An 11,450-nucleotide genomic window follows, 5' to 3' on the forward strand; every position below is an offset into this window, starting at 1 on the left:
GCCCTGCAGCCGCCGCCACCGCCGCCGCCTGTGTTGCCGCCGCCTCGGGACCGGCTGTATGATTAGGCCACAATCTTCAATGAGTAAACATATTCCTGTGAGTATCCGTCGCACAGCCGCCTCGGGGGCCGGGGCTCCACGGTCGGCCCCCCCATCCCCACCGTCGCCTTTGTTCGGAACCCGGCGTCCGCTCCCCTCCCCCCCGGCACGNCCGCGGCCCGACCGGCGCCTCAGACAAAATGGCCTCGGCGTCCGCGCCTGACTGAAGGCGCGGCGCGAACCCGTGATTGCGGCGCGGACAGGGGCGCCGCGGGCGGGCCCCGGCGCGCACGGCCGCGTGTGCCCAGCTGCGGCCCTCGGGGCTTTCCCGGATCTGCAACCTTACGGGGGCTAGAGCGAGGCTCTGCCAGGTGAGCACACCGATTCCCTGCCCCGCCCTGCGCTCTCGGTCTCCACCTGGTAATTCGAGCTGTTCCGGATTTAACGCCCCACTTCGGGCTCTGGATAATGGGAACAAGTCGAGTCTTGTCCTTTCTCTGGGACAAGTCGGTGGAGAATTGGTCTGGGTCTGAGCGCCTTGGAAACTGCCAGGACTACTGTTGCACTGAAGCGAAGGAGTCCACGTTCGGGCACCACTATGCACTTTCCCTGCCAATCTCTGGGGCCCTGGATGGCGCCTTTTAATCGGGGACTATTTAGAACTGTTCCTGAAATCCTTCGTGTAATGTGTTGTTGCCTGCTTTTGGCTTGTGGCAACAGTAGGCAACCAGAGCCAGAATTCTGAGGTTTATCTTCTGTCGGTGGAAGCCTTCTACTATTCCAAGAGTATTAACTTGTTATTTGCACTGTAGCTGGAACCGTCGACCTGCTTGGGATCCAGATTCTGAGGCAATACTTCCTGTTACTCTTTTCATATGAATTTTGTTTGATGGCAGTAAATCAGTTCAAAACCAAAGAGTAAAGCATTCTCAAGAGTAGAGCAGCGTTTCACATACGCTCTGTACTAGGTGCATTACCTAAGGTGTAAGTAGATGTGAAACAAACTTTCCGACGAACTACTGGACCAAGTGGTTATGCAGATTAATCGCTTTGATTCTGCAGCCTGACAAACCAACTTAAGCTTCTGCAGAGAAATTGCTTTCTTCCCTCTGTGTATATTATTGTGCTTATACTGCTAGGTGGGAGGAGGAAGACATTCCTTGGTATTTCTGAGCAGCCTATTGTGGACAGTTTCTCCTGTGGAAAGGAAATTGGTAATGAGGAAAGGTGTTAGGTAGTTGTGGTCACTGCTCTTTTGGTGGAAGTTCCCCCGCAGCCACCGGATGGCTCCACTAAGTGAATTATTTCTGTTGCTTTCTTTGCATCCTGATGAAACTTGCTTACATGAAGAGATGTGTCCAGACTCAGCTGGAACAAGAATTTTAGCTGTTAAATGTGGAAATCGTGATGTGAAATACTGTCTTTCTCATATATTTGCTTTCAGTTGATAAGAGTATCTGAAAATCAGAATACTGAGCTACACCAGTCATTGCACTTAACACTTTACAAAAATTTTTAAATCCCTTGTGTGTCATGGAAAAGCTGCCAGAATTTCACTTTTTTTAATTTTAAGGAAATGATATTTAGGATTTGAGGTAAACGTATAATTGAAATGATTTTCCAGATTACTGCAGTCTGTGTTTGCTGTAACAGAGCAAAGTCCTTAATGGGAATCACTAATGTTTTAACCCAGCTAGCAAATAGTCGAAGGAATAACCTCTGAGGGCTCATTTAAACAAATTTGGAATAATGAAAGTCCTCTTTATTCTGGGACAACCTTATAAGAAATGACTCCTGAGACTAGTTCCTTTATTTTGACAGAAAAAAATAAACTGGGTTTTTGACATGATGTTTTCAATGATCCACTAGATGTGAATTTTTCAGAATGTAGCATATTCTGGAGACTACAATTAGCATGGTGCAAAATGCTATTTAAAGTTGCAAAATGAAAATAGCAGATAGTTTGAATTTGATTTTAAGCTTTTTAACTTTAAGTCTAAGGGAATCTTTTTATTATTAAAAGATTTTCTTTTATTTGCCAATTTCCCTTTGGAGATACATAAAAAGTATTTGGGGCAGTGCCTGGCACTTGGTGCTCTTGTTAACCTATGAATTTTTCTTATTCCTTTCTTTACTCCTAAACGCACATGCAAACACAAGTCTTTTTTTTTTAATATATATCTTTATGATACTTCATATAAGAAATTGATTGACTTTCAAAGACTCAAATAAGGAAAATCTGTTGAAAGCAAAGTATAAATTATTAGATTGCTAAGGATCAAATGAAATAGTGTATCTGGAAGAATTGGAAAACTAGTTTATGTTTTTCCTCTGAAAGAACATGTTGGTTGAGGAGTGCTGGGCTGGCTCAGTCGGTTGAACTTTTTTTCTTTTTAAATTTTTTAATGTTTTTTATTTATTTCTGAGAGAGAGCACAAGAGGGGAGGGTCAGAGAGAGAGGGAGACCCAGAATCTGAAACAGGCTCCAGGCTCTGAGCTAGCTGTCAGCACAGAGCCTGACGCGGGGCTCGAACCCAGGAACTGTGAGATCATGACCTGAGCCGAAGTCAGACGCCTAGCTGACTGAGCCACCCAGGCGCCCCGAACATGTGACTTGTGATCTTAAGGTTGTAAGTTCGAGCCCCGTGTTGGTTGTAGAGATCACAAAATAAAAGTTAAAAAAAAAAACATGTTGGTTGAGTCTTTAGAGGAGTAAGTAAATTTTGCAAGAATTCACAGCTTCCAAAGTTTTCATGAAGTTTACAATATGTAAAAATATTTTATTAGTTGGGAAAATCTACATGGGAAGCTATTCGTAGGTAGAGCTTATAACAGTGTAAAGCCAATAACTACTTAAAGTGAATAATTAATTAATTGGAGAATATGTGTATGGGTTTCTGACCGAAGGTTATAGTGGTATTCTTTGAGGAATTTTGGTTTTAGATCAGTAATTTCAGTTTAAAGTAATCTACTTGTGAATGCTTGTTTTATGGTTATTGCTCTAATCTGTAATCAACCTGTATTTTTGTAGTTTAAGTAAAAATTGAAGAGGTGGCTTGGGCCTGTATTGGAAGATAGCTGTGCACTTACATACTGTAAAAGCATAACATGTTCCTTTGAATTGGAAAACAACTTTTTTCCTCTCTCTCTTTTTTTCTTTTTAACAGCAGTTCTGTGGTGTTCTTGGTCACACATTTATGGAGTTTCTGAAGGGCAGTGGAGATTACTGCCAGGCACAGCACGACCTCTATGCAGACAAGTGAACTGTAGAAATTCATTACTACTCCACCAAGAAGCCCCCATAAGAGTGGTTAACCTGGACACAGAAGTGTTGAATTGAAATCCACAGAGCATTTTACAAGAGTTCTGACCTGGATGGGGTAAACCTCAGTGCACTTCCTTTCTATTGCCTCAGTATTACTGGATTGAAGAATTGCTGCTTCTTGTTAGGAGGTTCATTTCATTTCCCATTACTCCCAACTTCGTACTCAAAGCACTGAGAATCAAGTGGAGTATATCGAAGTAGACTCAGTTTCTTTGCATCATTCTGCATTCAATTTTTAAAATTCTTTCATAACCTTATTGAGTGTTTTTTAACAAAATTAACATGGCTCGAATGAACCGCCCAGCTCCTGTGGAAGTCACATACAAGAACATGAGATTTCTCATTACACACAATCCAACCAATGCGACCTTAAATAAATTCATAGAGGTAAGGTTTGATACTTTTATATTGATTACAGTTTAATGGTGAGGCTTTTTATCTAACAAAATACTAGTTTAGAAAATTTTTGTTGGAAAAGCTCATGAACAGCTCAGTTGGTTAAGTGTCCAACTTCAGGTCATGATCTCACAGTTCTTGGTTGGGTTCCAGCCCCGTATCGGGCTCTGTGCTGACCACTCACAGCCTGGAGCTTGCTTCATATTCTGTGCCTCCCTCTCCCTCTACTCCTCTCTCTCTCTCTCTCTCTCTCTTTCTCTCTCTCTCTCTCTCTCAAAAATAAGTAAATGTTTAAAAAAAAGAAAAATTTGCTGATATGCCTACAGTTCAATTCCCAGAAATGAAATATCAGGTTTTTTTCTTCAGGTGATTTTATACATCGCAAGAAGGACATGTACTTGAATTAGCTTGGATTTATAATAAGATAATCTAGCTGTTCATGCCTTACAATTTGCTTATTTAAATTTCTATGAGGGCTGTATAACAGTATGGTTCTCACTTATAAGAAATTTATAGAAGGAAGGTTACCACTTAGTGATTGTTCATATATCTGCTTAGCCTAATGACTAATATGGTAACCAAAGTTAAGTTTATGTCTTGGACCCTATTGATGCTTAGAAGCCAATTTTTAGCTACTAATTATAATTAGTAACAGTGGATTAGAAGTCTTAAAACCTGTAATTTTAAATGGTTTTGGTTTTTTTATACTGTAGTTTCAGGATTCTAGAGTCTTAAATACACGTTTAAGGTTCTAAGTTACAGTATGTACTGCAGATGAGCAAAAGTTTAAGGAGTTAATGTAACCATGTCAGGTCAGATTACTTGTAGTCATTAGTGATTCCTTTGAGTTGTATTTTATTTATCTTATTTACTTATCCCTGAATTGCTTCTAATCCTCTTTTGGTAGTGCTAGATCTCCTCTAGCCAGTGATACCATGACTGGTATCCTTTTTCATGCTATTCTGGTATTGTCACTTAAAACAAGATTTCATTTCCCTATTATACATAGGTTGTGCATGTATTCCATGAATGAAGTTCTGTTAACTAGCAATACCTGTTGGCCAGTTGGTGAGCCAATAGTAATATGGTTATAAAGACTTATAAAATGTGTTTTATGTATCTTTTATCCAGGAACTTAAGAAGTATGGAGTTACCACAATAGTAAGAGTATGTGAAGCAACTTATGACACTACTCTTGTAGAGAAAGAAGGCATCCATGTTCTCGTAAGTGTATAATAGTTCCTATGTGTTTATGATACTGTGCTACAAAATAAATGACTGACTTCAAATAGCCTAATTTTTTTAAGTTAATACAAAAGTGTGCAGTATCTTAATTTCTAAGTAAAGATGAAAGCTAAGTAAAGTTTTGAAGTAATGAGATCTTTGTACAGATTCAGCATTTATTTGCATTTCATTGACAGTGGGGTTTCATAAGATACATGTTTAAGCATATTAAAATGCTTTTGAAGACATTGGAGTGTTAGAAACTTAGAATTACTAGTTTGGTATTTTATTTAAAAATCTAAACTGTTTAAATATTCTTTTGACTTAGGATTGGCCTTTTGATGATGGTGCACCACCATCCAACCAGATTGTTGATGACTGGTTAAGTCTTGTAAAAATTAAGTTTCGTGAGGAACCTGGTTGTTGTATTGCTGTTCATTGTGTTGCAGGCCTTGGCAGGTAAGAAAATTTCTTAAATCCATTTGATGGTATTGGTCTTAATTCTAGTAAAAAGTTGATTTTGACTCCAGTAAAGACTCACTCACCATTTTTTGAGTCAATTTGCTTTGTTAGGTTACATATTAAAATGTAGGTGGAGGCAGTTGGATGGCTCAGTCGGTTGAGTATCCAGCTTCATCTCAGGTTATCATGCGGTTTGTGGGTTCAAGCCCTGCATCGGGCTCTGTGCTGACAGCTCGGAGCCTGGAGCCTGCTTCAGATTCTGTACCTTCCACTCTCTCTCTGCCCCTTCCCAACTCATGCTCTATCCCTCTCTCTCCCTCTCTCTGTCTCTCAGAAATAAACATTTAAAAACAGTTGGGAAAAAAAAGTAGGTGAATGTAACAATAACGTAATCCAGAACAGCTGGAACTAACAGATAACTGTAGTTGTAATTTACACTTGTCTCTGGGCACAATTACTTATAGAATTAATCATGTGTGGTAGGTTATATCAATAGTATTGAAATCATTGTCCAAACTCATTGGGGAAAAGAATTATGAATCTTTTCTAAGGTAGTTTGCATTGTATATGGTGTACTTTTGATAGGGTTCGTTTTCCTGAATTCTGATTCTTTGAGAACTCCTTACCCAGTAATACCAAAATATTCATGTCCAGATTTGTACATCACCACCACTGCCCTCCATGCCCTACACCAAAAAAAAAGTTCTAGTAGAGAAAAGTAAAATGAACACTGATGGCCTGGGAGTGGTGGGGGGTTGGCATGCAACTGTGTCACAATCTCATTGATAATAGAACAAACAAAAAAGGAAGCAAACATTTCCAGAAGAAAGTGTAAGATACTTTTCACTGCCTGGAATTCAGAAGAAAATTATCTGCATTTGTCAGGATTTACTCTCCTAAATTTTTTCAAAATTGTCCTCCAGTAATGCAAATCTTGATTTCTAGACTTATTTGCAACAATTTAGGGCATATTTCATTTTTGGTCCTAGGTAAAAATCTGGGTTTGGTAGGAAAATGCTGATAATTAATTTTTTAACATGAAGTCAAGATTTACTACAAGATATTACATAGGAGGGGTAGTAAGTAATAGAACTTTTGGATTGAGGAATGTTTGGAGTACTGAATTTTTTGGGATTTGATTTTTTTTTTTTAAGTGATTTACCAAAACTCTTACCTTACCAGAGCTCCAGTGCTTGTTGCCCTAGCATTAATTGAAGGTGGAATGAAATATGAAGATGCAGTACAGTTCATAAGACAGTAAGTATATAATGAATTTTTTCATCATTATATTAGTTCAGTTGTATTACTGTGAAAACAGGTTTTTCCCCACAGCCCACCTAACCATTAAGTTCATTTTTAAGATAGTGGTAAAGCCAGGAAATTTTTTTTTTTTTAATTTCATGTAAATACTCATATTACAGAGATTCTAACCCAATAAATTTGTCTTTTCTTGGATCTCATATAAGTGGATATATAAATTTTGACTAACACTGAAGATTTTTGAACTTTTTACCACCATTTTTCCATTTACACATGTATGCCTATCCATATTTCTACACTAAGTCACAGCATAATAATCAAAAGATGAATTGCCACAAGAAAGATAATAACCTGTAACATAGTAAATGGTAGTACAGAGGGAATTTGCTTTAGTTGCTCCATCTTTTGTTTTTCTCCATTTAGAAAGCGGCGTGGAGCATTTAACAGCAAGCAACTTTTGTATTTGGAGAAGTATCGTCCTAAAATGCGGCTGCGCTTCAAAGACTCCAATGGTCATAGAAACAACTGTTGCATTCAATAAAACTGGGGTACCTGATGTCATTGCCTTGGAAGTGGAACTTGAATCAGGACCTAATTTGTCGTGCATATTAGCCAACATGTTGGCTTAGTGAATAAGTCTAATGAAGCTTCCATAGGAGTATTGGAAAGCAGTTTTATCAGGCCACAAGTTTGATGGAATTAAAACCTCTATGCTTGGGTTACGATCAACCTGTTCGCTTGGGTTACGATCAACCTGTTTGGACACTTAGCAAAAGATTCTTGCTGTTCAGCATTTAAAATGTGCTTATCACTTGTACCAATTGACCTTTCTTTCCTGAAATCATGCAGTATTGAGTTGTCTTTAAATCTATTCCCATGCCAGAATCTTATCAATATATAAGAAATTTAGAAAGATTAGGTGCCAAAATACCCAGCACAATACTTGTATATTTTTAGTGTTATACAGAACTAAAATCCCAGGAACTATGAACACTCTGGACCTTATGTGGTTTATTCCTTCAGTCATTTCAAACATAGAAATTAGGGCCTATATGGTTATTTGCCTGCTCACTTTATGTTTACATCTCCCACGTTTGTACCAATATACATCAGGTTTGCTCAACCTTTTTTTGGCGGGGGGGGAGGGGGGGATTTTTTTCAAGTCTTACAATGATTGTTTCATGTCTTTCTATAAATTTTATTTTGTGCTGTTATGGAAAACCTCCATTTTGAAAATTTACATTGTACAGAAGCACATGTCTTTAATGTCTCCAGACAAAAAAAGCCTTACAGTTAATTTTAATGTTTGCACTTTGGGGTGCAACTTACAGGGAGGGCCTGAAAAAAGAACGGGAGGGGGCTATTAAGTATTTTAGTAAAATGTTGCCTTTGTCTTGTGCAGAACATGTAGAATATGCTCTTTAATTTAGTAAATATTTTTTTAAAGGTAGAGATGCTTTGTTATTGTAGCTAAAACAATTCTTAATCATAAAATTTCTGAAATTCTTGTATTTTTTTCTTACCTGAAGTTGTTTACCAACTTAGTTTTGTTTGAAGTGTGATTTTTTTTCCTTTTCTTCCCAACCTCTCTTGCAAAAAAAAAAAAAAAAGTGGGTTTCTGCTAATGAATTGAGCAGACATCTAATATTTTATATGCCTTTTGAGCTGTGTAACTTAATATTTGGATACTTGATAATTTGTTTTATTATGTAATTGATAAAATGGTGATGTGTATTAATGTTAGTTCAACCATATATTTATACTGTCTGGGAATGTGTGGTTATAGTTCTGTGGGAGAAATAATTTGTCAGTGTTCACCAGCTTGTAAAAATCTAGTGCGAGAGCTTAAACATCTAAATAAATAATGAAATGCATTTATCATCATTGAAATTGTTTGGCTTAAAGTTAACTTATTTTGTAGAAAATAATATAAATGAATTATGCTTCACTTAGTGCCATTTGAAGTATGTCCTCTCTTTTTTTACCTTTAACAAATGAAGGATTAAATGAAGTTGACATTTTAGTAAGCTCTTTACAGATAAACAATTTGTTAAGATCATGAGAACTGCTGAATATTAAAAAGTACTTTCCATTATAGACTTTCCTTTTTACAGGCTTAGTACACCACCAACCAGTGTACTATCCTGTATTAAGAAACCATAGATGAAGGCCTTAATTTGAAGCTCAGTTTCAAAAATTAATAACTGGTTTTGAGCAACTTCTGAACTGGTTTATCATTTGCAAATAGTAGATACCTTTGTAGGTTTTGATATTTGAACATAAGTATTTGGCACATGAGGGCTTAATAAATGTTAAATTTCTTTCAATAATCTAAAATTTTTCCTAGAAGAAATTTCTTTCAATAATCTAAGATGATTATTACTCCACGTTGTGTTTTAAAGATTTTTCTTCCATCTCTTCATGCCAATTTAGCACCATTCTTGAAACTTAGAGCCCAGGCAAAAGGAATGAGAGGGTCTCTGAGGACCCTTAGTTCTGTATATCCTAGGTCTTTTGTGATTGGGGTTAGTTATTTAACCTGGCTTTTTTTTGGTCATTTTCTTCTTTTTTAAACACAGCCTACCTTTGAAGATAATCTTGTGTAATTGATAACTAAATGATCATTGCTTTATCACATAGCCCATACAACAGCATTTGTTTATTGAGAGAAGGTAGGTGGCATCATGGTTAATGAAACATCTTGAGTTTGAAACATTGTTGGTTTGTAGTATTGGATTATGTATATATGGTGCTTAAAGTCAATTTATAAATCTCATCTGTAAGTATACAAATGATGAAATTTGCTTTTTATCCAAATATTTTGTGTCTTGTAAATATGACCCATTATAGGAATACCCACACAACATTCTGGAAGATTCCTTATATCTAATAAGAAATAAAGTAGAAATAATGAGGTCTTGAATATAAAACGACCTACAGAACACCATCTGATAAGATGGTGTTCAGGAATTTGGTTACTTGGTTTTGGATAACAATTTCCCTCAATAGGATGATGTAAATAGTAACTGGTTGACTAGGCCTATCTATAGGAACCATAATGCTGACAAGTAATGTGATTACTGAATCATCAGAGAGCATGCAGTCTTCTAGGTGAAAGCAAAACCGAGAAATAAGATTTGTCATTTTGCTGTGTACTGTACCTTCATTTGTTATTCCTCCTAATGCCCCCTTTTCTAGAACAGTACTCTTATTCTCACACCTTCACACAGCTCTAGGCCTAGAAGTTTCCAGCCCAGGTATGTGATTACATCTGGTCATGTCGCCCTTCTACCCAGAGCACTTCAAAATGATATTGTGGTTTCCCGACTGGGCTTCAGAATCTTGATCTCTGGGATTTGTTTTTAAATGCCATTCTATTTATCTGTCAAATACCTCCTGTTCTAGGCATTTGAGAGTACAGCAGAGAACATAAAAGATGGTACCACAGATTTTGGTCTCCAATGAATATCCCAGCCCTTTCCATAAGAGAACACTTTCTTTTTTTTTTTTTTANCATAAGAGAACACTTTCTATGGGTATTTAAGACAATGTAATTTCAAAGTGGAGTGCAGGCATAAGTAATTCTTTTTATGTGTAGACAATGAAGTTCTTTTAGAAGTATGTTTTGCAAAGAATACATGAAGTAGGATGTGCTATATATATGTTTATTCTGTACATTCCCTGATATCCTTGAATAAGTGTGTGTGTGTGTGTGTGTGTGTGTGTGTGTGAGAGAGAGAGAGAGAGATAATACCTGAATTAGAAATTAAAGACTGGTTTAAACGTGTCTGACACAATGTTTCTGCATTATGTTTGATATAACTAGCCTAAGCAGAATCTTGGAAGGAAAGCAAAGGAAAATATGTTTGCCTTCAATGAATTAAGCCAGTTATGTGCATTAAATTATGAATGGAGGGATTAACAGTAACTCTACAATTAGATCTATATTGCCAGACTAACCGATTAATATAGCTACTACTAAGGATAATAATACCATTTATTAAGGATCTTACTGTCCGGTAATTTTCACAACTTGATCATTTTAAAATCCTGTTTTCCCAATTTTATACATAATGGATATAAGCCTCCAGTTAGGTAACTGTCTGATAAATAGAATGCAGAGATTCAAATGTGACTGACTATACAACACCACACAGCTATAACTACATATGTCTGTCTGTTAAAGGTTTTATGAGTTCTTGAACTCTATGGAACTCATTTTCCTTTTAACATCATGTTCTTTGCGAAAACCATGTGATTTTTGTAAAGTTCATTGAGATTGAACCTTGTATTTTTTTGCAGACTTTTTGAAGTCAGTCAAGATAGACTAAAATAATGCAGCAGAAACAACCCTGAAAATTTAGATTTATTCCTTGAGCTTCATATGCATCACAGGGACCCAAGCAGATGGAGCATCTTGTCTCTAGAACAGTGCTAGTGGTGACAAAAGGCCAAAAGGGCTTTGATAATGAGGTTCTTGACTAAGAAATCCTACGTAACACTTCTATCAAAGTCATTGCACAGAACTGGTCACATAGACACCCAGCACCAAATGCAATTATCTCGTGCTGAAAAGCCAGAAATACATGGGCGCCTGGGTGGCAGAGTCGGTTAAGCGTCCAACTTCGGCTCAGGTCATGATCTCACAGTTCGTAGGTTTGAGCCCTGTGTCAGGCTCTGTGCTGACAGCCAGCTCAGAGCCTGGAGCCTGTTTCAGATTCTGGGTCTCCCTCTCTCTCTGACC

General features: G+C 37.4%; 2 protein-coding genes across 3 annotated transcripts; both read left to right on the forward strand.

Annotated features, from left to right (window-relative positions):
• The first annotated feature begins 6 nt into the window (after nt 1-6).
• Nucleotides 7-3,309, forward strand: LOC144235529 (uncharacterized). The gene is made up of 2 exons (XM_077769086.1): nt 7-97; nt 3,207-3,309. The coding sequence occupies exons 1-2, from the start codon at nt 59-61 to the stop codon at nt 3,300-3,302; spliced, it is 135 nt and encodes a 44-aa protein (XP_077625212.1). The 5' UTR covers nt 7-58; the 3' UTR covers nt 3,303-3,309.
• A 336-nt stretch (nt 3,310-3,645) lies between these two features.
• PTP4A1 (protein tyrosine phosphatase 4A1) lies at nt 3,646-8,596 on the forward strand. Of its 2 annotated transcripts, none has more exons than XM_077769084.1 (5): nt 3,646-3,751; nt 4,892-4,984; nt 5,313-5,443; nt 6,629-6,703; nt 7,130-8,596. In XM_077769084.1, exons 1-5 carry the CDS (start codon nt 3,647-3,649, stop codon nt 7,245-7,247), a joined length of 522 nt encoding a protein of 173 aa, XP_077625210.1. In that variant the 5' UTR covers nt 3,646; the 3' UTR covers nt 7,248-8,596. The 2 variants fall into 2 exon arrangements, with proteins under 2 accessions (XP_077625210.1, XP_077625211.1); XM_077769085.1 differs by having other exon boundaries at nt 7,134-8,596.
• Nucleotides 8,597-11,450: the final 2,854 nt, after the last annotated feature.

Source organism: Crocuta crocuta, unplaced genomic scaffold (assembly GCF_008692635.1).
Source record: "Crocuta crocuta isolate KB4526 unplaced genomic scaffold, BGI_CrCroc_1.0 scaffold205, whole genome shotgun sequence".
Classification (NCBI taxonomy): domain Eukaryota; kingdom Metazoa; phylum Chordata; class Mammalia; order Carnivora; family Hyaenidae; genus Crocuta; species Crocuta crocuta.

Excerpts from the sequence above, each read along its gene's own strand:
- PTP4A1 (XM_077769085.1), top strand. The coding sequence starts at position 3,647 with ATGGCTCGAATGAACCGCCCAGCTCCTGTGGAAGTCACATACAAGAAC. Across the intron at positions 3,752-4,891 it reads CCTTAAATAAATTCATAGAG|GAACTTAAGAAGTATGGAGT; the intron begins GTAAGGTTTGAT and ends TCTTTTATCCAG. Across the intron at positions 4,985-5,312 it reads AAGAAGGCATCCATGTTCTC|GATTGGCCTTTTGATGATGG; the intron begins GTAAGTGTATAA and ends CTTTTGACTTAG.
- LOC144235529 (XM_077769086.1), top strand. The coding sequence starts at position 59 with ATGATTAGGCCACAATCTTCAATGAGTAAACATATTCCT. Across the intron at positions 98-3,206 it reads CAATGAGTAAACATATTCCT|CAGTTCTGTGGTGTTCTTGG; the intron begins GTGAGTATCCGT and ends TCTTTTTAACAG.